This window comes from Drosophila sechellia, chromosome 3R (assembly GCF_004382195.2).
Source record: "Drosophila sechellia strain sech25 chromosome 3R, ASM438219v1, whole genome shotgun sequence".
In the NCBI taxonomy this organism is placed as follows: domain Eukaryota; kingdom Metazoa; phylum Arthropoda; class Insecta; order Diptera; family Drosophilidae; genus Drosophila; species Drosophila sechellia.
Window position 1 is genome coordinate 5,599,536 of NC_045952.1, and position 25,573 is coordinate 5,625,108.

Sequence of the window (25,573 nt, forward strand, 5' to 3'; positions counted from 1 at the left end):
TAAATTTGAATACTTTTAGAATTTACGCTACACTTTTAACGTTTACGTTACATTTTTACGTTACATTTTTTTACTTATTTAATTTGAATCTTTAAATATATTTTATACATATGTATGTTTTTATCAAAATTTTATATTAATCGCCCATACCAAAATGTAAGAAAAATATTAAAATTGCACTTCATAGTGTTATTAAAATATGAACATTTGCAATAAACAACATAAATATATTGTTTATTGTTATACATATAAATAGTACATTTTTCCAATAAATTTGAGAACTGTATAAAACGAAACAAGCAATACGAAGCGATATTAAGTAATTCTTTAAATGGTTTATAATTATTTTATTCATGCTAAAGTTAAACAGTAGGTAATCAAAAAATAAAGGAATTTTGCTAATGATGCTATATGCCTACAAGTAGTGGTTTATCGAACTCTGAGGTCAAGGGCGCTAAATTGTTTATTTTGACTTGAACGACAGAAAACGCAATTAAAATGGTGACATTTTAGCTGTTCCGAACATGGCAATATTTATTAAACTAAAATATTAATCATTTTGAATAATTTTCTCCCAGTGCATGTGTAACCCCCTGCTCCCGCACCCATGGTTCACCTGGAAGTGCATGTCGCTGGCACATTACCTGCATTGGTGCATGGGGTGTGGGGTGGCGGGGTGGCGAAAAGGATCCTGGCGAGCGAGAGCTGGGTGGCGGATATGTGTCTGTGTCGTGTGGGCCAGGCATTTAGGAGCCGGTTCACACACACCGGCACACACGCGGCAACCGGACATGGACATGCTTAGGCGCCGGGCTCTCTTGGCCACGTTAGCTGGGAAGGGGCGGGGCAGAGTGCACGGGGATAAATAATTGCAGTGCGGCAGAAGGAGCCTGAACTGGTTGTGGCACCATTTCGCTCCTGCCACCAAACCAGCAAACCAGCAAGCAGCAAATGGACAAACGACAACGACACCAAATTGCTCACATGACGCACCGCATTTTTTATTGCGCACGAATTTCGTTGTTGGTAAGCAAAAGTTGGTACGCTCCTTGCGGCAGCAACTCGCCGCCTGGCGGCATCATCAGCATAGATTGCCATTTCGACGTAATTGTTATAAATGAATTCCACGTAATTTAATTATGGGTTTTAGACCGATGAAAAATACACCAGCCAACGGGCCATAAATACGGCCAACCCTACAGATGGGCGGTCACTTGCATATGCTGCGTATGCGTATCAGCTGTTGAGAGGGAGAGGGTTGAGGAAATGCCCGAATTATCCGTGAAATGGGCACGGCTCGCCGGGATAGGGATTGAGTATCCGCCTCAGTTACAAATGATGGGAAAATAAGACCCACAGAGTCCGTTTGATTGCCTAGAAGCCAATCTGTCACACTATCCAATAGAGTTTATTTTATAGTATGATAAAAAATTTAATTTGGGTCAAAAGTCACCACAATACAAAATCTAATTGATCATTATGCAACTAAATCAATATATTTACTGATAAAAATCAAACCACAACCTTTTGGCAGAAGGGAGGGGAGGGGATTTAATAAAATGAATGGATGCTTGTTCTTAGGTACACAGTACGTTTAACTGATAAAACATAAATAGTTATGCTGACCTTTAAGTGAGAAACCCATTTTATGCAAAATTATAGACCCACTATAGAGGTGAAATAAATTAAGCAACAGATTCTTGCAACATCACGGCTCACACCTCGGTTGGGGCAACGAAAATCCTATTGTAAGCCCAACAATCTCAGTTTGGGGCACAGGATGCTCCACTACCCTCGACCCACTCCTTGGCAATTGGCATTCAAATTCTGAAGTGATTTTTTTCACGCATTCACAATCTGTCGTGGAATACAGAATAAGAAGCGCTACCTGTGCCTGCTGTTCACTATACGAGTATGTGCACATTTTTTGGGCCAACAGTACACACCGGCATGTGTGGAATGGACGCAAAGTTTTTCTGGCCCAGCACGATTTGTTTATACGACAGGTGTTGGCCATACCGCTGGCGTTGAGGGACTAACACGTCTGTGAAATGTCATAACGTTTAAACGTGCCAAAAATATCCAAATTGGAGCCAAAACCGTTGGGCTGAGGATTGCCAAAAAGGATGAGTCAAATGCAGATGGGTAGCTTTTAGGAGGGTTTTTATTATTTACGAATGATGCTGCACCGGGTTCAAATGAATTTGGAAAGCAAAAATGTTCATAGGCAAATATATTTTAATAATTTGTGAGATTAACTCAAAATATATAAGTTAAAACTGTTCGATTTAGGACTCAAAACGATGCATTAAACTTATTTTACCCGCTTAATTAACTTTCACCACAGGGATTCCTCAGCGAAGACATTTCATTTGCACACAAAATACATTTCGCTCGGCTGACGCAAGGAGTCCAAGCTCAAGCACTTGGATTTCGCGTCCTGGTCGCGAATCCAAAATTCATTGCTGAGGAGTGGGGTGAGCTTGGTTGACAGCTAAGAGCTTCCGAGAGGCGATTAGCCATAAAAATTATAGATTCAATCTAATTACAAAACGCTGCGGTTGGGCATCGGGGAGTGGGCGTGCGACTCCCAAGTGAATATTTAATTTAATTAACAAGAAACAATTTGAAATGTTTTTCGCCCAGCCTCCGTTGCGGCCGCTGAATTTATTGTTATGACCAGGCAGCGACTGCGGCCATGTCGTTGTCATCAAGGCTCCGGATTCCCGCCTCCGGGCCATGGGCTCCGGCTGCCAATTCGCTATTCCGGCTAATAAAACCGCTGCTGAGCGAGTGATTGAGCTCAGGAATTGGCCACTCGAGCAATGGCAACAATCTGCGCTGCGCTGTCGGACATGTTTATTACATTGGCATTTCGCGTAATTGAAGCTGGCCGCGTCGAGTTGTTTACTTGTTCCTGCTGTTCGCTTTTTATGCGAGTTTGATTAGCTGCCTCTGATTGCCGGGCGATTAGCCACGCCCACGCTCCTCCAATGCGGCATCTATATTCATTATGGCAGCGCCCAAACATGTGTAGGACATGCTCCCGGCGAGGGCAGGCCGATCCAAAACCAAACCAGAACCAGACCAGGACCGAGGCGAACCGGACCACATGTCAGGAAATGTCAACAACGCGCATGAAAATTCCAAGGATTCACCCCCTGTGCAAGGTCCTCCCCTTTGACCCGTGACTTCCACATGGGTGCACTTTAAAAAATTTATTCAATATTCTAGGATGGCTCCAAGCATGTCATGAAATGTGTTCCGCGTCAGCTCCAAAATAAAAGTTATTTAAACTTGTCATAAGAAAATGTGTAATTCCTAAAAAGTGACCCAACTGATGAATTGTAACTAAATCGATTTTTTCCTTATATTAAAATACACAAGTTTAGTTCTAGTTCAATTGTATAGCAAAATATTATTATTGAACAATACTAGAGTTTTTTGATTATGTGAATATTTGCAAATAGCTCTCACTGCACTATTATTTTTCTAAGTGCACTTCCTGCGAGTCCTTTGGCCGTGGCAAGTGCGAGCGACAATTTCCTCCCAGGGGAAGCAATTTGCCACACATACAGCACTCCACACCTAAGGGCCCGGACCAAGGACCAAAGGGCTGGTGGAAATTCCTTGGAGCTGAGGCTGAGTGCCGCATTTCCGCGCTGCAAGACGCTGGACAGCCGCCGAAGCCAGTAGCAAGTAATGTGTGCGGTTAAATGTCCATAAATCAAATCCTAACACTCCACGTCCGCCGCTCAAGATGACCAACGGAACCCGCTGTAACTGAAACTGAACCTGGATCCGGATCCGAATCCGGATTGGGAATGGAGAAGGGGAAGGGGCTGGACCTGTCCGAGTTAATGCGGTTGACACTTTTCTGGGCCCTAATAGATGGGCGATGCAATGGAAATTCCTCGACTTGACCTCAAGTCGCCCGCAATGGGACATTAAATGCAAAAGTGAAACCGAAGACAACTGGGACACTAGCTAAATGCTAAAAATTAACCCTCCTCCTCTCCTCCCCACCTTCATTCCTCTGTTTCTCCTTTTCAGAAGCCAAGTGTCCACTTTGGAGTGGAGTGGGCTTATGGATACTAAATGGATTGTAACTAAAGCAAAGTTTTATAAAAGTTGTACGGCAACCAAGCAGACGCTAGGATTATTTTAAATTGAAGAAAATATTGCTTTGTATTATTTGAATTTTAGTTTATTAACTATGATTCCAATACAGAGGCATTTATATATATATATTTATTAAAAAAAAGGGTTAAACTTCACGATAATCTAAGAATATTCATGGCTTTTGTCACTGAGTTGGGTTAGAATTTTGCGTCCAAGGGCCAGAGACGGTTGCTTAGCTCCAACAAAAATTTATAGTAAAACTTAGTATAACTTATTTAACTCCAAATTAGTTGGGATAATTGTAGGTGGTTACGCACGGGTTCATGTGATTAACACTCAGCTTTCTCGACTTGGCAGCAGGCTCGCCCCACGACAGATTCATTGAGGGAGCCGCATGCACGCACGTGGGCATCTGACTTTGGGAGCTGGGATGCCAGGATTGAGTGGCCAGGATAGGCGCGGATTTCGACTTGGACCACGCCTGGGCCGCTGCCTCCAAATCCTGCTTGATGCTTTGCAGAACCAAATCCACGTTGTAGGAATAGTGCCCGGAAGAGGAACTAGAACTGGAGTTGGCAGGTGTTCCTGGAGTGGCAGTGCTGATCTGTGGTGCAGCTGTAGTTTGAGCCAGATGCTCCAAGATCTCGCTGAGATCGGCGCTGGAGCACATGCTGTTGTTGGTTGATGCTTCGGTCTTAATTTTCTGGCTGGGTTGATAGTCTGGCTGGGGATTCACAGGAGCCACTGCCAACATAGGACGCTTTTCTGCTGCCGCGGTGCCCTCCCTGGGATCCTGGGAGTAGGACATGAGGCGCTTCACTATGCCTCGGTGGGCACTCTGCTCTGCCTGGGGTTGAGCCAATTTGGTGTTGACCTTGGGCTCGCGGTGACCTTGTATATCCTTCTTGAACTTCATTCGGCGGTTCTGGAACCAGATCTTCACCTGGCGTTCGCACAGGGACAAGCGCTGAGCAATCTCAATCCTGCGCGTCCTGTACAAATACATGTTGCTCTTGAACTCGTTCTCAAGTTCCACCAGTTGGACACTGGTGAAGGCAGTTCGGGATCGCTTCAGCTTCACCCTCTGCGAGTCGTGGCTGGGCTGTGATGGCAGATTCTCGTCCGAGGACACCTGCTGCTGATGCAACTGCTGCGGGGAGCAGTGATCGTTGAGGGTGGTGGGGTTGGAGTTCATCTGGTTGTAGTTGGGAGGCAGACCGATGGGGTTCACGTCGTGATGATGACCATAGATCAACTGTAAGCGTTAAACAAAAAATTAGTATATTGCTGATATTCGATTTTTGATCTGAGTACTCACATCACTGTATTTAACCTCGGAAGGATCTGCTGGATAGGGGCCGACTTTAGCCTGGTGAACTGGATAGTAGTGCATGACGGATGACATTTTTTTCTGGTACTGCCGAGTGAGCTGTCAAAAGTGGAATGATCTGTCGTCCTAAGCAAACATAATGCTTATATAGGAGGGCCTGTAGGTAGACGACATAAGCAGGTCAATTCCGCCGACGCATCGTTGCGAAAAAATTTGCCTAAGCCCGCGAGTCGTAAATCCCTTCGTCGCTGGACTGGCACCTCGGAGACTAGCCAAGTCCGACGACTCCCGGCCATTGGCAATGGGCAATCTAGAGGCTTGTTTTGATCGAAATCCTGCCAGGATCTGGCGTTGCGTGAGAGACAGTTCCAGGGTTCCTGGGCCGCAAGAGCAGGAGTCTCGCCAGGTAGACGGGCTGATGATGATCGTAGATCCGAGGCGATTGTTGTCCAACTTGTAGCACCTGTTGAAAGAGCCTCCGGTGGCGGCGCTGAAAGTGAAACCGAGGCTTTTGGTCGCTCGCCGTCCGCAATTATCCTCATAATGCAATGAAAGCAGCGCTGTGAGAAAGGATGCTCCTCGGGGTTTCATGCTCGATTTGGACAGTTTATGACTCTGCTTGCTTCCAAGGAGTATATGCTCAAGTCTCGTCGCGGCGAATGCGAATCTGTCTCGGTTCTCTGGTCCCTGGGCCTATCCTCAGTCCTCGAACTTGGGAATTGTTCGCAAATTTTATTACTGGCGCTATCGGATTTGCTCCTTCCGAGAATTCGCTAAAAATACTCTGGAACAAAGGAAAAGTCATAACGGGATAACCGTGTGGAAATGGCGCGGCGAGAGTGAGGTACAGTTTAAAAGATCTTAACTTAGGTTATATATGAATATTAACATTTTTGAAATAATATTTTTTGAATTGTCGAAAAGATTCATTAAAAATTATAATTCACATAATTTTTTAAAATTAAGTTGACCTGTTGAATTCTTAGTTAACTTATTTAAATCCTAAGTGAAAATTACAACCAAGTTAATACATCGCTGTGTACAAAAAATTATTAAATATTTTTGTCAATTGCGAAAAGTATTTACAATAATTTAATATGAAGGGTGTTTTTCATTACAATATACAAAACTTGAACAAAATTAAAAAGCTTTTCAATATTAATAAAAAACGAAATGATGTATACTTTGCGATATCTCGCGATATTTGAAAGACGAAAGATGATATATGTTCTTAAAGGGCGCATTAAAAAGTAGTTTATTAATTATAGTTGTTAAACTAGGTGTGATGAAGGGCATATGAAAACAAGCATCGTGATAAGTAAGAATAGATTCTGAGCTTGGTTTTTCCAGTACATCCATATCCACCTACTAAAACGCGCCCAAGATCAATAAAAACTCTAGAACTGGGAGAAACCCAATCAACATTCGTTCATGTAGGCCGCGTTATTGGACTTCTGGATTTTCCAAAACTTATATCAAAGAAAATAGGGGCAACAAGTTGCCTGGCGGCGCCCCGCAAGAGCTGCCTGTACAGTGCCTACCTAAATAGTGCGACCGCTCGAGGATCAGGCGATAAGAGTACGGATTCAGGTAGCTGAGTACACACAGGCAGCTGGTGCAAAAGTTTTATGATCCGCGGGTGTTCGCGGAAAAATCGCGAATCACATTTTATGGCAGGCATGTGTGAGTATGTGCCATAAAGTGCATTTTTAAATTCATAAGATTTTCGGGAAAACCAGATACTGTTTTCGTTCATTCTAGAAAGGGACGGAAATATGGGATAAGTATCTAAGTATAATTCCGAAATTTGTTAAGTTGTGTAGTTAGTCACAATTTACCCGAGTGGAGTAGTTCTTATATATTTTCGTAATTAAAAATACAAAGCTTAAAGAGACAGCGTCAAAGGTGCACCATTTTAAAATTAAACTTGAGGCTAAACAGATTGCAATGCTCTTCTTAGTGATGTAAATAGAATTTGGGTTTTTATAAGTATTCCGTTTGGCAGCAAAAAATCTCCGAAACTGGAACATATGGTCTGCATTGATTGAAAATACAATTTGCTGACTATTCTTGGTCAAAGAATGTGCAAATGTTTGATTATGTCAGACACTTTGGCATAGCATAGAAATTGAAAATATCATATCAAATATTATTGTTTAAATGTTCGATCTTTAAGGGTAATCATTGTATGAGATTACGCCCAAGAGAAACATTTTTCATTTTGATTAGTACAGTTTTTAGCTATGTCAAATTGTAACAGAGAAGATTTTCTTGATGGCTCGGAATTTAATTTCCGAAATGTGGGGCGAAAACTTTCCATGGAATACGCTTAAGCCCAAATGGCCTCAAATGTAACTGGCTGGATATTCCTGGGCTTTAATGGAGCAACCACCCAGATACATCTGAGGCGAATAGCGTATTGCAGGGAAAGTATGGAGTTAACTGGAGTATCACTAAGATATGCACTGGAATCCGTGTCGCCTGCTGACTAGGCTAGTACTTAAAACTTCCCTGGGAACCATTTACACGGATCTTAGGACTAGACCTAACTTTCTACGCGTAGATATCTACAATCACTTGGTATTTGTACAATCAGGAACAACAGTGGTTAACCTAAAGCTAATGAAACTCTCTAACACGCCTCTCGTCCAGGCTAATTGAAGCAGTAGGCAAACTGCGAGTTGCCCGCGGCGTTCCGATGGGGATTATACGCTTGCATTATCGTATCCATCGTGCATTGATATTGGTTCGATTCGCCCATGGACACGCCCCCCATCCCGAGGGGCGGCTGAGGGCCTTGTGGGGGCGAAGGCTTGCCAAATTTGGCAAATGCCGCTCCACGATTTCCGGTTCCTGCTAAGGCTCTTATTCCGGTGCTCATGTCGTCGCTGCTGCCATCGTCGCAGCTCTTGTCCAGACCCTTCAAAGGCTCCAAGATCTACGGAGAGAGATGACGTACTTAGAACATGAATACATTCAATTGAAATTGCTAAATTATGGTTACAATTTATAGCTACAAATGTTCATCAGCATATGAGTCTGTTTTCACCATTAAAATTTATAAATCATTTTTCTGGTCAAAGAAATGCTATATCTTTAAAACTTTCAAAAATGCTGTCTAATTTAGAAAACAAAAACTTTATAAGTAAAATGTTAAATATTGGATTACTCCCAAATCTCATCAATCAGAAAGAGTAGTACTTTCAGAACCGGTGGACAATATACTATAACATCTCTAACAGGACACTTTACAAAGCTTAAAGCTTCGATTTAAAAACGCCACACTCAGTATAAAGATATCAGATAAGGTTATGCCTGACCTGTAGCGTTGTCTTCTTGCTCGTTCCGTCGTCCATGTCGTCGGCCGCCTCCGTCTCGCCAACGGCGATGGCGCAGGGTCCGCCGATGCCGATGCCACACAGACTCGGACTTTCGTCATTTTTGGGTGTTAATGGCTCGTAGACCTCGGAGCCCGGCGAGGCAGCGCCTCGGGCCACAGCGGATGCCGATGCAGTGGCGCCAGACATGGCCGATCGCATGTAGTACGAGCTGTTGAAGTTGTAGTCGGCCTCCGGTTCGTCCTTGACCAGGACACGGCAGGCGCTGGCTTGCTTTTGCTGGAAGTCAAAGTGATGGTATTGCTGCTGCTGAGCCTGTTGTTGCTGCTGCTGCTGCATCTGGTGCGGCACGTGGTTGCTCTGGTGGTGTAGTTGCTGCTGGTGGTGATGGACCTGCTGCTGCTGGAAGAACTGGTTGCCATTGGCATTGGTCGACCCAGGTCCTGGTCCCCCTCCGGAGGGATACTGCATGTGCATGTGACGATTGGCCTGGGCGTGATTGTGGCCTCCATTGTAGTTGTAGTAGGCGTTGAAGGACTCGCTGTAGTGCTCCGTCATGTGTGCAGTGGGCGTCGAGGGCGTGGGCGACGGAGTCAATGCGTTGGGTGTGGCTCCTCCGCCCAAGCTAAGAGTCTGCAAGCTGGGGGGATCACCATCGCTTTGTTTCATACCCGGCGAGAGAGGCATCCCCTCGTAGGACTGGTCCTTGTGCTGATCCGATTGGATCTTGTGACGACGCCGACGGTTCTTGAACCAGATCTTCACCTGGGCTGTGCCCAGTGCCAGTTTCGCTGACAGATCCGCCAGTCGGGGTGCTGTGAGGTATCGTCCCTGCAAAAAGTGCTGCTCCAGCTCTGCTATTTGAGAGCTGGTAAAGGTGGTGCGGGTGCGACGTGGTCGCCGCATCACCAGGGAGTCGGGCAGCTCCTCTGGGGGATAGACATCCGATAAGACGATGGCTGACATTGTTGGCTTTGAGCTCACCTGGCTTGGGCATCTGGTTGGGCAGATACGGGCGTATGTAGTTGTAGTTTATCGCTCCCGTTCGCTCATCGAAAAGCTTCAAAGAATCAAAGGGTACACTGTCTTCATATAAAAACGTGAAAGGACGATTCGCTTCGGGGACCGAAGCTTGCAATATTACTTTCACCAATGCAATGCAGGATAACAATAATGTAAACACAATGACTATAGGTTGGGCTTTTGCTAAATAGACATTACTGATATTCTGATCATGAAAAAAGCTGTGAGTGCAACAGGTTCAACATTCGTCCAATGCACCGAAACATCCTTTTATTTTGAAACATCCTTATGCTTTTAAAACATTTCGGAAAATTACTAAGAGCATATGTTGTCACACGAGCCCCACAATTAATATACTAACTGTAACGATTAATAATATCAATTGTTATTTCGATTCTGCAGTGAGTGGCTACGATACTTTAAAAGTAGGTGCTATCACAAACAAGACACTGAAAACACATTTATAAATGTTTATGGTCATCACTGATCGCACTGGGTTACTGCGGCTGTTCGCCATAGGGAATCTGTACTGTAGCTTTCCTGGGACTAGAACCCTTCTCTGCGGCGATGGGAACTCACCAGATCGAAGGGATTTCGGAATTGTGGCGGCAACTGGAGCTGCGGATGTTGGTGATGTGGGTGCGGATGCGAGTGCGGATGCGGATGTGTGTGCGAGTGGGGCAGCGGATGATGGTAAAAGTTTTGATCTGGCGGCGGTTGCGCCATTTTCCCCAAACACTCCGCCGCGTTATTTTTACGTATTTCCTAGCGCCGCTCGGGAAAATGGCAAAGGAGTGTGGAAACGTTCTTGTATTTTCAGTAACCGGTTACTTTTGAGACGCTCACGAACTTATTTCGCCCACATTTTGCGTTTTTGCGATCCACTGCTTCGCATCTGCAGAGTGCCGTTATTTAGGGATGAGCGAAGAGATGTAGAGATGACACAATTGGCGGCCTTCCATCGATGTGCCTTCCTTTGAGTAATTCGAAAATCAATAAACGTCTACAATATATTATTTAGAAATATTAGGATGTTTTATTTTAAAATGTTCGCCTCTTATTTAAAAGTTCGTAGTCGCACAGTACGGCAGCGCTGCAAGCTGCATAAGTACAAAAAGTATTCGCCAGAGGGCGCTCGACATAGCACTGTCGAGCCCCCTGTCGGGTTTGATTGGAAGGTTGTGCTCGCTGACAAAAGGTGAACGTTTTATTTGCATTTGAGATAATAATAATAAAGCCTGAATATTTAAACTATTTAGTAGAACCAGAATGTTCTTTGCTCTTCTCGGAACTTTATAAAATTTAATTTACAAATTTAGGAATAAATTGGAAATGTGTCGAATGTGCCACTTATTTTTTATTTTAATTAATATAATAATATTAATATGCTTCAGTCGCCTGAATTGAACAAAATGTGCACTTTGTAGTTTATTCTGTTACATACTTTTCGCTATTGTTCACTCCATTGTTTAATCATAGTATCGCGGGATATATAAGGATTTGGGACAAAGACTAAGGAAGCTGGAGCTCAAGTTTGTTTTGCCAAGGAATCTCTAACGACTACATACGAAAGAAAACTCTCACTCAATATATACATTAAATATCATATAATCGATTGTAAAATAGCATATAGTTATTATCTTTACCAAGGCCTTAAGTGAAATATTTTTTAATGACATTTACCGAATAATTGTCGTGTTTGCTTTTGGGATCTGGCATGAGCTTGTTGCTGTTGGCCGGGCTTTGCTGCTTCTGCTGCTGCCAACTGGCAACAAAAGTCAATTCACAGACACTCCAGTCGACGGAGTCGGACTGCAGCCAAAAGGCAAACAAAATACGCTCACATAGGCAAAGCCCAAGGATACACACAAAGGTACAGTGGTTACTCTGACTACAAATACAAATTAAACAGGGCAATATAAGCTCTTGTCCTGTTTACCAATTGTATACCTTAGTTTATGTTAAACTCAAATCTAAGCAATAAGCTCTGTATAAGCTGACATTTTAGGAATATATTAAAGAAAAGAAAGAAAAAGAAAAGTATTTATTGGGCGCATAGTAAATAAAACTGCATCCTTAAAATATCCTGCTTTTTTGAAATATTAAAAAAGTATCTGCTAGATACCACTGTGCGGAACTGGGCCACAAATTCACACGCAGTGTGTGACACAGGACTTCTCCCTTCCCCGCTCGGCGACCCTGAATGCTGAATGCCCCCGTGTGTGCCGCTGCCGAAGCGAAACACCCAAAGAGTCACTGACAGAAACAGGATTCGGGTAATAAATTACAAAATTTGACATTTTCTGTTTTGGATCCGCTTGCGCCTGAATGCGAGCGGCAGCCCTCTCTGTCGCACGCCGTCTAGCCGTCCCTTTCGTTCGGTTTCGGTGTGTGTCCAGTTCGGTCGGGCCAAGTCGAGCGTAGCATGAAGCAGCCGGACCTGCCAGGACCTGGACCAGGACCTGGACCTGCATCCAAAAGGAATCGCCGCAATGGTCATAATGACGCTGCCGGGATGCAGCTGAGGCCAAGGAGAGCCGGCTGTGGGGAGCGGGAAAGGGACGGAATAGAAGCGACCTATGCGGTCCGCAGATAGTTAACTGGAAATTTATTATTTTACACAATTTACAATTATCTGATTCGAATGTGCACTCAGAGACGAGGATTCCGGCAGATGGGGAGTACGAGTACGAGTGAGAGTGCGGGTCCGAGTTCGGACGACAGATGCAGTTGCTCTCCCATGGGAACGGCCTCATTTCAGCAGAAGTCCCCGAAACGATTTAAGATGTGATTTAATTTTCCAGAAACTGTGGCCATAGTTTCGTCGCTCTTCGGGGGAATTTCTTCGCCAGACAGACAGCGTCGTCATCAATCATCACGCAGAGTAAAGCCGGGTTAACCTCGAAGGATTTTAGGGGGAGACTTGGCCCGGGGCTGATCAGGAGTCGGGCTGGAAATATGAAAATTAAATGCGTTTGGCCAGCAGAAAGTTTCCGAATGGTTCGGTGCTTATATACAACAAGTGAATTTGACATATAGTATAAAGTGGTATTTGACCGCTTTTAATCTTTAAATCAGATTCCATAGGAACTAATTGATCGAGATCCAGACACATATCTAACCTGAGTGGATATAATATAATTTGTATTACATAATGGAATGATTTTTCATTTCAGTGCAACTATAATCAACATAAGCTATGTTACATAGCATATTATACCATCAGCCGTATAAAAGAATTTCTATGAACAGCCAAGTTAAAGGTGCCTAAATTTCCCGAATGCTGCTCTTTAAATATCCCTCAGAATTTCCCAGCATGGCTGAAGCCGGACTCGATTCAATGCGTTGTACACCACCCCCTTGTTTTTGCCTTTTCGCGCATGCGCCCCTGCTCCGGCGCAAAAGAGACAGCACTAAAGAGACGGCGCTGGGATCGCTGGCATTTCCAGAGCGGCCAGGATATTCCAGGGACCGCTCGTCCTCGTTGCTGTTGTGTTGTTAGCCGCCAGCGGAAAGTAGCGCGCCATGCCATAAATCACACAAATGGGTAGAGTTCCAACTTTCCCACCCCGCCGCCGCTCCTTCTGTTGTCCTTCCTTCCACGAACCCCGAAACGTTTACGGCCAAATGGCGGCACAAATTTGAATTTGAATTTCGCACGCGGTCTCTCAGTTCGCCTGCGGCCGCTTTCGCTGGCGCTTTGTTTTTGCAACTGACCGCTTATCTTGGGGGCGGGGGCTGTCAAGTGGGTGGAGCAGGGGGGCCAGAGGCAGAGGCAAAAACAACAGCAGCGAGCAGCAAAACAATTCAATTAAAGACCAGAAGGAAAGTGCATTGATAACTGAGCCCGAAGTCAAACTCACGCACAAGTAAACAATTTAAATACGAGCTGAAATGCAAACACAGATACAAAATACAGATAGAGATACTGAACAAACACAGATACAAATACTGTGAAGGCGACAAAGTACATAACCGAGGGGTGATAAGATCCAAAACGTCGATGACTTCTTCATCGGCAAATACACTGAAAAAAGCTGGTACTGATTATTAACAAATATGTAAAATAATAAAAGGTAAATTATTTTGATTTTCTAAACCATTTAAAATCTTTTTTCACATCATTAACTACAAAAAAATCAAGTTTAAATCAAATTGATCACGTTTACCTGCTTATTCACTAAAAAAAAGAAGTAATGATATATCAGAAAACAAAGGTTATCTTTTTTTTTTAGAGTGTAACGATTAGGAAGCAACGTTGTCTAGACACAGCCGCGGTAATCAATTATAATGATGTCTATCTGCCTCATTCTCGCGGTGTACAAATTTCGGGACTTTCCTTGAGAAACCGAGCCCTCGACGTCGGCGCGTCAGGAAGAATACGAAAAGAAGAACTCGATTCTCAGATAGAGATACTCAGAACCTCAGCAGAGATACGGATTTTTGAGCCGAGCTCGGTCGCCTCTTTCAATTCAGTCGAGTCCCGAACGCGAAGTGAAGCGCATTGAACCCACAACAACCGAGATAGTCGAGGAAAAAGAGTCACAAAATCAACAGCAACATCCTGTAAATAAACAGAAATGTATGAATTATATTAAAATAAGACGATAAAACTGATAAGTGTGTGCAAGCATTATAAATGTCTCAAAGCGAGTGTGTGTGCAGAATTCATTCTTTCTTATTTAAAAGTAAAATATATACTTGTGAACTTTAAATTATTATTCTATATTTGAAGTTTTAGTTTATTATTTTAAATTCGAAGAATATAAGATGGATTGAAAGTGCAGTTCTCCATTACATACGAAATATTTAGAATTGCTAACGCGATCAAAAGATTCAACATAAAGTGATACACTTTTAAATCTCAAATCTATTTTGATTTCTTACAGACCAGACATGACGCGTCTGCGGCTTCATATCGGTCTTATAATCTGCCTTGCGATCAGCATGGAGTCGGTGCTTGGTGCCCCAGTGATCAGCCAGATCAGCAAGGACGTGGTGGCCAGTGTGGGCGACTCTGTGGAGTTCAACTGCACCGTGGAGGAGGTGGGACAGCTCTCCGTGAGCTGGGCCAAGCGTCCCAGCGAGTCGGACACCAACTCGGTGGTGCTCTCAATGCGGAATATTCTCAGTCTGCCCGACCAGCGGTACAACGTAACGGTCACCGACGGACCCAAGCCCGGAAGTGCCATCTACACCTTCCGCATTCAGAACATCGAAGTCAGTGACATGGGTCCGTACGAGTGCCAGGTGCTCGTTTCGGCCACGGAGAAGGTGACCAAGAAGCTGAGCCTGCAGATCAAGACCCCGCCGGTGATTGCGGAGAACACCCCCAAAAGCACCTTGGTTACAGAGGGTCAGAATCTGGAGCTGACCTGCCATGCCAATGGCTTTCCCAAGCCCGCGATCTCCTGGGCTCGCGAACATAATGCCGTGATGCCAGCCGGAGGCCATTTGCTGGCGGAACCAACTCTCCGGATTCGTGCCGTGCACCGAATGGATCGCGGCGGCTACTACTGCATCGCCCAGAACGGAGAGGGTCAGCCGGACAAGAGGTTGATCCGGGTCGAGGTGGAGTTCCGTCCGCAGATTGCCGTCCAGAGGCCCAAGATCGCCCAGATGGTGTCCCACTCCGCGGAGCTGGAGTGCTCCGTGCAGGGCTACCCGGCTCCGACTGTAGTTTGGCACAAGAACGGAGTGCCCCTGCAGTCTAGCCGGCACCACGAGGTGGCCAACACCGCCTCCTCCTCGGGAACCACAACCTCTGTGCTGCGCATCGACAGCGTGGGCGAGGAGGACTTCGGGGACTACTACTGCAATGCCACCAATAAGCTGGGACACGCCGATGCGCGACTGCATCTCTTCCAGACCGTCATTCCAGTGCCCTCCTTGTCGTAATAAGCCCTCAACGTCTGATTTCCATTCCCACGCAACAAGACTGGAACCCTCACTTTCGCCTCTCGACTCGCTTTTTCGGCAATTCGCCAGTCCGGATGCGGCCTGTGTTTATATTATTAATGATTCATTCAATTAGCTCCCATTCAGACTTCATTATTTTCGGACACACTTGAGATCGAGCCACCGCTTGTGCCTTATGAATTTTGCTCTGCATCCGTCTGCTCGTGCAAACACACATTAATATGCTTAAGTAAATAAAAGAAGTTCTCTGATAAAGTTTAATCGGTATTTTCCTATGTGGTTGGGTCGGCTTGTATACGGGGTAAGTTAGATACCACGAGAGAATAAATACCTCTTAAAGCCACTAAACTAAGGGGTTTGTCATTCAATAAAACTAAGCAAGGAGAGAAGCCATTGGCAAAAGTATTTCATTGTATTATCGAGAGGGAATCTAAAAATACATGGTAAATGCAGATGCAAATACTCCATGAATCCTATTAATTTATAGCAATAAACCATTCACACTTTACACTTTAAAAGCCACACTTTCGTTAGAATGATGGCTAGTATATATATCTTAATGTTCAAAAAATTCATTAACTTTTTTGTTGCCACTTTCTAAACCCTAAATAAAAGATCCTTCAAGATAAGTCGCGTAAAACTTCCTTAAAGCTCCCATCTGAGCCACCAAGGTCCCACCTTGACACCACAAACAGCATGTAACCTCCATTCTGAGCTGGTATTCCAACGGTTAACGCTGCCGAAAGTCATTTGCCAAAAAGTTAACCGAGCCCGCTCAAAGTGCCACAGCGTTTAACTCTTCAATCATGGTTAAAAAATGGCAGTCAGTTCACCTCTTGACGTAAACACTCACATGGCCAAAATGCGGAGTGGGTTGTGTGGCGAAAAGTGAGCCCGAATGTAAGTTGTTCATTGTAATTGAGAAAAATACGAGGCATTTGTAAGGCGGCCCAACGAGCTGGGTCTGCCACTGGTACATGAACTATTCGGGAGCTTGTGCGGGGATCCAGCCGGAGTCCCCAAAGGACTCCATTATGGCCGGAGCACATTAGTTTAACTAAATCCCCAACCCGTCTCATCGCTCACTAAAATCAACACTTGCTAATGACTTAATTGTTTCCATTAGAAACCCGTTGCTGGAATACATTTGGCAAATTTTTCATCCTCGCTCCTAGCTCCTTTTTTCACATGTCCTGCTGGCTTTCCTTCCTGCGGACACCCCTCGGAATGAATCCTGGCTAAATGTCTGTCTTTATTGTAATTGGTATTGTTGCTGCTACTCGCACGCATTCGAGCCTGAAGTCCAGGGACAACACGTGCGTCCTCGTCTGAAACTCCCAGCCCCGCATCCGACATCCCATTCTGTCGTCCTTTGGCCAGGACTTCATTTCATTGTCTGCCGGAGCCGGAGGTTGAGGCCTCAGCGGCAGGAGCAGAGCAACATGGACGTCGACGTGACTTTTATTGATTTTCGGACCAAAACCTCCCCTGAGAGAGAGTCGGCAAAAGTCGATTGGAACGCCAGACGTGAGACTCTGGCCAATTTAGGGGTGGAAATCGGGTTTTTCCTTGCCGCCACCATGCCGCAGAAAATGGCAACAGTAAGCCCTGGCTAAGGAGCCCGACAAAGGCTTCAAAGAGAGCCCACTTTCAGTTCCTCCTCCACCAGCGAATTCCAGCCTGATGGAGGCGGATGCGAAGCCACAGTTGACGCCTGCGCAGTTCCCGCAAGTGGTTACCTTAGGACCAGTGATGCCATCCTAGACACTTTTCGGCATCCTCTGACCTTAAAATAATATAAAGATATTGAAAAATACAATATTATAAGCGAAATAAAATATAAAATATTCAGAATACCTTGTTAGAAACAAAACATTTATAAACAATTTTGTAAAATCCGTTCATTTTGGATATCCGAATATGACAAACTTAGTCTTTAAACAGGATAAGGTAGGATCAAAACATCTTGAATGTCTTGAATATGGGTCGCTTGCCAAAAACGAATATGCAATATAAAGTTAAAGTATACATACATCTTATTATTAAATCATTTCAACCCTAGCAATATTTTTTCGCTAATATTCGTACATATTCAGCTAATAAATCTAGAAAAACGTCAACACTGCTTCCGACTTGCACTTTTATTGGATGCTGTTACTGGAACCTGGAATCAGAATCCGCCGACAATCTCTGGATTCCAAAACGAGCCGCCTCCACAGAAGGACGGTCATTCGGCTGGGATCTTTTGGCCAGGATGCAGTGGCCCAGATTCCGCGGCTCCAGCGCCCATTTTCCCACTGTTTCCACATCCTCAACGACGAACGCGGTTGTAAACAAAGGCCGTGGTGTTGGTTTTACGAGTTGATGATGGCTGGTGATGATGATGCTCGGCTCTGTGACTCTATATGCACTGCCAAGGAGCTGTCATCACAATAAAACGCGGGCAGCGGCACGTGAAATTCGATTGGGTGAGTATCTCGTTGAAGATTTGACAAAGCCACCAAATTGTGTGCTGAAGTGAAAAAGGATTTTGGTGTTTTAATACTGTGTTTCTAGTGCAGAGTGTTTGAAAAGTATAATAATTATAAAAATTATGATCGGACCTTGACTTGGATAAGATGAACCGCGTGTCCATAATCCAAATTTTGTATGCAAATTTTAAACAAATCTCATATTCATTTATGAAAAAGTTTAGTTTGAGCTGAGTGAATATTGACTATATTGTCAAGTACAGGTTTTTTGGCAACTGTGTATTTGGCATGTCGCCAGAAATGTAAGTCTAAAATGTATTTGGTAATTTGCCAGGAACGAATTATGTGATCCATTCTGTTTATGGTGGCAATTTAAATTTATTAATTTAAGTGGCTTATCGGTAAAAACAATTTACTTTGATGAATAATTTCGATTGCTTTCTGTTTTAAAATTGTTAATACCAAGAGTGTAAATAATCAAAATGCTTTTTGGTAGATAATTCAAAATGAACTTAATGTAGCTTTTAACTATTTATCCAATACTGCGTTAGATATATTCAGTATTAGTTAGTTAGTTGATTAAAATTCGCATGTGTCACCATTTCTGATTTCCACCCTATTAGAACTATATATCTAGACACCAAAGAATTTCAGACCTAGTATAATAAAAAATAGCTAAAATAAAGGGTATCTAAATTCGATGAAAGTATTTAGCAGTATCGAAAGTAGTTTCTTCTATTATATTTCTATTATCGATCATGATAATTAGCCAAGTCTCCAGCCATTTCCGTCTATCCGTTACGTATCTCGATATTTTGGGAGGTATAAGCACAAGAGCGGAATGCTAAAATCCTCACTGATTCCTTAAATTAAATTTGTTCAATGTTTTAACATTCGTAACGTGAATCATATTTAAAACCTTGTATATACAATTTTGTTTATCAATGTAACGAAAAGTTCTTTACAATAATGCTGACTTGGTAATAAAATTATATGAATCAAGATTGCATTATTTTTTAATATACAAAAAGGTTCGAACAGAAACATATTCTAATTGATATCACCTTCGAAATTTTCTCTATCCGGTTTAATCATTCCAATATTTTCATTAAATATCAGACAAATTTTTGGGATTGAAAAAGACATAAATTTGTATGAGCAAGGATTACATTGTTTTTATTTTTATTGCAAAATAATTTTTGTTTTCAGCAAAAAAATGTACAAAAATGTACAAGCATTTAATTTAATTGACGCCAACTGCGCCAACCGATCAATAGATCACTGGTCAAGCAGTTTTGCAAACGAAATTCACCGCAAACTGCTTGCATAGGAAACTGCTTGTCTGCAGTAGCGCGCCATGTTCAAACAAGATCCATTTTATTGCCCTCTGAAGATTGTAACTGCACAAATTTACATATTATGATGGGGCTCTCAAAAGGAGGTTGTAATATGGGCGGAGAAGATGCAAATGAATGAGGGTCACGCCCCCAATCAGATAATTATGAGCATGTTCGCAGAGCGCGCCATAAGTAATTGCATTGTAATTAATGCTGGCACGCCGCTCTCTGTTTGCAAAAGATAAATTAGTAAATGAATTATCGCTGGCAATAGTGGGGCATTAATTGAAGTCTCGCGCGCTTGATTTATGAGTCCCGCGCAATTTATGGACGAATGCATAACCATTTTCCCCAATATCCGTTAACATGCGGCAAGCGACGGAGATGCACGAGTGGAAAAATGGAAAATGGCAAATGCAAATGGGAAAAACTGTGCCATAAATAATAATTTAAATATTTCATGGTCCGGGCATAAAAACGAATTAGCCTCGCGGTGCCTTAAAGCCAAATATTTACAATGGCGACGGAATGAAAGTCCGAACGCAGAGAATAAAATATGTATATTACAGTGGGAGTGTTGTTATTGAGTCGGTTCCAGAATTTATATTATTTGGGATTAGACCCAATGATTATTTACTTTTTTATATTTCTACTCACAAGCAAAATTATATTTCAACAAAAATTCTTGGTCTATTCTAGTATAACTAGTGTCATAGCCTCTTGCTCAAAACATAATGACCCAATTTCCAGCTTATTTTCCACAGTGTAGTAAATGTGAGTGACAAGATTGCATACATACATCGGTTGCGCGGGAAACGGAAGGGGCCTTGGTGGGATTTCGGTTTGCTTGTTTGTTGCCTGTCATTAATCCTTTCATGCGGAGACAAATGCAAACTGCTTTGTTCCCGTCCTCGCCGCCCGGCCACGCCCCCTGGGATCCTGCAGCTGCGGTTGCGGTGCGTGCTCAAATAATAAATTTAACTAATTGCCCGAGCGATTGGCCAAACAAACCAAGCCAAGTGCACAAAAGGAACAAGCTCAATTTACGATTTGCATTGCCAAAGAGTGTGCGTCTCTCTCCGAATTTGGCATCCTATAATCTCCTTAAATGGCAAAACTTGGATCGGAAACTTTCGACGTGGGGCGTGGTCAGTGTCAAAGTCAGGCGGAAGTCGGAAATGGATTGGTCAGATTCTACGAACGGCTTAACTTGGGAGCTTATAGAGTCTGCTATTGATGATTCATTGACACCCGAATTAATCGAGGGCGGGGACTTGCTTAGATGCTTGCCGATATTAACTTGATAAATTTGAACAAGTCAGGACTGCGAATTTTAATCAGAAACTTATTTGCCAGATTAAGAACTTGCAGTATCGTCAAGAGCTCATATTATAAAGACAAGTTATTGATAATATTAAAAGTATTTATAACATCTTCATCATGAAATTAGCTGATGCTTGCTTGGGCTGTGCCATTGTTTAAATCCGCCTTAAAGATTTAAGACCATATGTAACTCTTTATGGGCAGCGAGTGGCACCCAACGATTTCGAGGCAGTATGAGGTGCGGATTTGGCGACCAGGATGGCGCCCCACCGCAAAAGGGCTTAAATTGACCCTTTTTTACGGATATGAATGCTGGCCTTGCGCCAAAAATGTGTAACGCATTTCGCAGTTCGCATTCGAATGCGCCGGAATGTTTTTTGTGTCCCACGTTGGGCCGCATCTGGTGGATTCGTTGCGGGCCACGCCCGTAAAAAAGGGCACTCCGCTCGATGCGCCGTTTTAATATTTCGACCAATTTAGATAACTGTTTCCATTTGCAATTAAAATGCAAAATGCAGATACAGATACGGGAGAAGCTCACGGATGCGGATGCAAACGGGGCGCGTCTGGCCGTTAAAAATTTCTGTGCCCAAACTGAAATTAAAACTTTTCCTTGACGGCCGCGTTGGGCGTGGCCAGGAGGGGAGTGGTCGTGCGGCAGATAACTGTCGGCACTTATCTCAGCCAACTTCGATATCACGTTCGCTTCTGGTCGTCCCCTTTTGTGAAAATTAAAAACGAAATAAAATTAAAATAAAAAGGGACGGACAGCCTGGAAAAATGAACGAAAAGACAAAGAGCGAAGCCAGCGACGCATTTGCATGTTAAAAGTTTTCGCACTGCTGGCACTTTATTCGCCATCGCCACCCAGTGATACTGCTGATGTGTTCCGTGGTTTGGTGGTTCCTTTTCTTTTGGCGCTTTCTGGCGGAAGTTCTGGGCCACCGCAATTTCTGGCAGAATGGCGAACGGGCCAACAGGATGGGACTTTCAGCCAGGAAGGGGAAGCCAGCAGAAGCTTTTGGGTTTCTGCGTGGTGTGCCTTCGAAAATATTTATGTTTTTGACATTTAATTTATGTTTTTGCTGCAGCTCAATTAAGTGCTCGATGACAAAATGAGCCAGTGGAAAATGAGGGGTCTTTGATAGGGCTAAAACTCTGCGAGGTAAAAGGGGAACATATTTTATAGTTGGTCAGTACCCAGTACGGTACCCAGTTCTATTATTTATATATAACTATCAGAGATTCGTTTATATTTGTTTGGTATTTAAAGTTAAATAATCACCCTTAATGTTAGCTAGTTCTAGTACTTGTAAATTAAATTGATTGAAGAACACTACCTATCTATGTATTTAAGTAATGCCCTTTTCTTCCAATTCATTTACTTTTTCAAATGCCTTTAAGTACTGCTCATTTATATTTCCCAGTCGCTGTAAAATAAATAATAAAAATTTTCCAGTAATGATTATAATAAATTCATGTTTTGCCTGAATGGAATGCCATTCATATTCATTTATACGTTCCGCCAACTATGTACCTTCTTGCACACCCTGCCGCATAGCTTGAGAGACATTTCGCAGCATTTTTGATGGTGGAATCTGTCTGTTGTTTGTTGCCAGAAAGCCAAAATCCGATGTGAAATGATGAGCAATTTATCTGCGCGGAATCTGGAAGAATCTGCTGTGTAATGAATGTCCCAGATAGGGTGCTCCGTCCCCCGACTCATCCTTGGGATTTCCCAGCCCTTCGCGTATATCCACTAGAGAGGGGTGGTATGCTGTGTGGGTGGCCAAGTGGGCGACTGGTGGTGCGCATTATTTGGTTTAAGGGGTTTTCATTATAACATGCATCGCACGCCGCGCTCGTCTTTATCGCTATCGCTTGGCAACATCGAGCTGCTGGAACCCGTGTATCTATATCTATCAGCAAAAAACACACACTGCGGCAAGGACACATCCCACACTCTGCACCGACCAATACCCACCGGCCCCTATTCCAGCTGCCACGCCCACACCCGGAGATGAGATTCATGGTTTGGGTTGGCAAAGGCAGCATCATGGGTTACATTAAAATGTTGCCATCCAGGCAACCGACTCCGCCGACAAACATCAGCAACCTCCTCCTGCTGGCGGTGCCCCTTCTGCCAACCACCCCCGCCCCTGCGCACAAAGACCCCTCTGCACGCCCCTGACTTTTACCAGTGGGTATAAATAAACTGCCGCAATCGCCAGCATCATCGTCGCATCTGCAATTGCGTATCTGCGAGCAGGGGCGGAACGGTCGGAATTTACTGTCTGAATTGGGCCCAGCCAGAAGGAGCCTTCTAGCTCTGCAGTTGATGCCGCCCATAACTTCTACTCGGCAGGACCACCAGCCAGGAGCTGGGTCCTTAGATCCGCTACCAGCCTGCTTCTGAACACGAATTGGCATCTGCTACAGGTTTTCGCTTCTGTATCATTCATTTTTGTATCTCTTTGCACCGGAAATTAGTCGGGGCTCAGAACTATTTGCAGTTGAGTATTTTGTTTTCGTTACTACATTTTAATATTAAGGGGCTTAAAAATGACAACAATTTATACTTATTTCTAAATTGGTTTGCTTGTATGCCCAGGCAAAAGTGAAAATGGGAATACAGATTCAAAGTCCTACTCCTGAACAAGAACATGAGGAATCAACCCGCTTCTTAACGTCAACCCCACAAAATTTCGTGTATTTTTATTTTCCCATATATGTATCAAGATTCAACGCCAGGAGGAAGAGGTGTGTCTGGACTTTCCACTTGTGATGCTTTCCTGCGCCAATTTCTCCCATCGCCCCCTTTTCCATTCAAGCTTTAGTCTGACTTTAGTCTAACCCGAGGCTAGTCGCATAAAATTTGCATATAATTTCAGTATATTTTGTATACTTTTTGTTTTTTCTATTTTATTTGCTGTTGGCCCATTTCTATTTTATGTGCTCAGCTTGTTTTGGAAATTCGAGCGGAACGGAATGGAGGCGTGACGCCTCGAACATTGTAAGTATTTTTTGAGAAATGGTAATGGTGGGAACCGGAATATCGTGGACTCAATAAAACAGTCCTTGAGATAGAACAGCATCATACGAATACAGGTACAAATTTATATCAGTGAAATACTAAGGCATTGCAACTTAAATCCATAAAAAACCCAATTGAAAACTTTAGATACTTTAATACTTAAACATAAAATTTACATATTTTGACTGCATCCATATATTTTTAGTATCTATAATATTAAGTATGCATAGATTTTTTAATACTTATTTAAACTATCCCATCTCGGATACTCGATATCTGTAAATCTCATAGGTTTTCCCTGTTTTTATGTGTGAATCCACAATGAGCACAACCTTATCAGTTTGCCAACCGTTTAATTTAAGTATCTTTTATATGCACCAATTACAAATCTCCAATTCCCCCGACTAATTAATTGTTTAATGCACTCCGGCTCGTGCTCCACTCCATTCGATGCATTCGTCTGGACTTTTGCAGTGCGTTTTCCAAAATGGCCGTTTGCATAAATGCGGCTCACACGCACAGGATAATGGCTAATGGGGTTCGCTTTCGGCCAAAAGGGCACGCAGGGGCTAAGGGTCGTGGGGAAGGCGAGTCGGAGATTTTAATTACCTTTTGAATTTATGCTAATTCATATTTGAGTATGTAGTCGGCGCATCTGGCAAATGTGGCCCCTGCGCCATGTATCCGTATCTGTGCTTGCCCGTCTACAGAATGTGTCTTTATCTGCGCGAGTGCCACGCGAAATGTCCGCTTACAATGTGCATCACCAAGTGGCACCATCAAATCGGGCATGCAATTATGCCTGTTTAATTTTAACCAAATTTATGCGCGAATTCTTGCTACAAGCTTGCAACAGCCAGGGAAACTTTGGCCATGCCACACGCAGCGCGACCTTAAACATTTTACTCTCGTAAAAGCTTGGGGCTTGGGGCTTGGGGCTTTCGGGGGTTCTGGGGGAGATTTGGTCGGAGAACTCTTGAGCTCACGCTGCTGCTGAAATTACTTTTGCATCCGGTGCATTTCGGTGCGAAATGCCCCGCAAGGTCCGTTCGCAAACCTCAAAGCGTGAGTTTCATGGCGAATTTTTACAGTCGCCTTCCGATGAAGCCATTTTCCTTTCGGCCACCGAAAACTACCGAGTATATAAGCACGGGCTGAGCACTCGGCTAAGTGAAAATGTGAGCTAGCGGAAGCACAGCTGGATGCTGGAAAAGCGGGGCGGGAAAGCGCAGTAGGAAAAGCAAACATCAAATGCGAGTGCTCAGCGCAGCGCACAAATTGAAAACAAATGGCACAGGCCCTGCACCGAATTATTTTCCCTCGTTTTCCTCCGTTTTTTATGCCTCGCCACATTCCTCGTTCGAATTTCAACGCTTTTCTTGGCCAGGCTTTCATTGAGTACTTTTTTTGGCACGTTCCGCAACATGCTTCCATGGAAAATTAAACGGCGGAACTGCGAAAATTCGGGAGCTAAATTCTTAAAGCACAACCAAAATTCTAGAAAATATCGTTAAAAATCAAAATACTGAAATTGGGGAATTATAATTAGAAGTAAAGTTTCTATCTACTTCACCACAAAGCCATGGAATCTGCCAGTCAGCGTCTTTAACTATCAAACTAGAACTGAGATATGCCATGCAATATCCTTATTTTAAACAATTCAAAATGGTTAATTT

At 43.5% G+C, this 25,573-nt stretch overlaps 3 protein-coding genes and 1 long non-coding RNA gene across 6 annotated transcripts; 1 reads left to right on the forward strand and 3 right to left on the reverse strand.

Annotated features, from left to right (window-relative positions):
• Window positions 1–4,239: 4,239 nt before the first annotated feature.
• LOC6614155 (protein zerknuellt 1) lies at window positions 4,240–5,577 on the reverse strand. Its single transcript, XM_002038572.2, has 2 exons — window positions 5,441–5,577; window positions 4,240–5,377 (listed from the first exon to the last, which is right to left on the reverse strand). The coding sequence occupies exons 1-2, from the start codon at window positions 5,525–5,527 to the stop codon at window positions 4,409–4,411; spliced, it is 1,056 nt and encodes a 351-aa protein (XP_002038608.1). The 5' UTR covers window positions 5,528–5,577; the 3' UTR covers window positions 4,240–4,408.
• A 1,695-nt stretch (window positions 5,578–7,272) lies between these two features.
• On the reverse strand, window positions 7,273–10,727 carry LOC6614158 (homeotic protein bicoid). Of its 2 annotated transcripts, none has more exons than XM_002038575.2 (4): window positions 10,393–10,727; window positions 9,775–9,850; window positions 8,773–9,719; window positions 7,273–8,390 (listed from the first exon to the last, which is right to left on the reverse strand). In XM_002038575.2, exons 1-4 carry the CDS (start codon window positions 10,537–10,539, stop codon window positions 8,106–8,108), a joined length of 1,455 nt encoding a protein of 484 aa, XP_002038611.1. In that variant the 5' UTR covers window positions 10,540–10,727; the 3' UTR covers window positions 7,273–8,105. The 2 variants fall into 2 exon arrangements, with proteins under 2 accessions (XP_002038611.1, XP_032578433.1); XM_032722542.1 differs by having other exon boundaries at window positions 9,775–9,872; window positions 10,393–10,456.
• A 1,677-nt stretch (window positions 10,728–12,404) lies between these two features.
• On the reverse strand, window positions 12,405–14,236 carry LOC116801590. The gene is made up of 2 exons (XR_004362112.1): window positions 13,034–14,236; window positions 12,405–12,763 (listed from the first exon to the last, which is right to left on the reverse strand). It is a non-coding gene; the product is annotated as an uncharacterized LOC116801590 (long non-coding RNA).
• A 37-nt stretch (window positions 14,237–14,273) lies between these two features.
• LOC6614159 (protein amalgam) lies at window positions 14,274–15,993 on the forward strand. Of its 2 annotated transcripts, none has more exons than XM_002038576.2 (2): window positions 14,274–14,395; window positions 14,703–15,993. In XM_002038576.2, the coding sequence occupies exon 2, from the start codon at window positions 14,710–14,712 to the stop codon at window positions 15,709–15,711; it is 1,002 nt and encodes a 333-aa protein (XP_002038612.1). In that variant the 5' UTR covers window positions 14,274–14,395; window positions 14,703–14,709; the 3' UTR covers window positions 15,712–15,993. The 2 variants fall into 2 exon arrangements, with proteins under 2 accessions (XP_002038612.1, XP_032578034.1); XM_032722143.1 differs by having other exon boundaries at window positions 14,275–14,379.
• The last annotated feature ends 9,580 nt before the right edge of the window (window positions 15,994–25,573 follow it).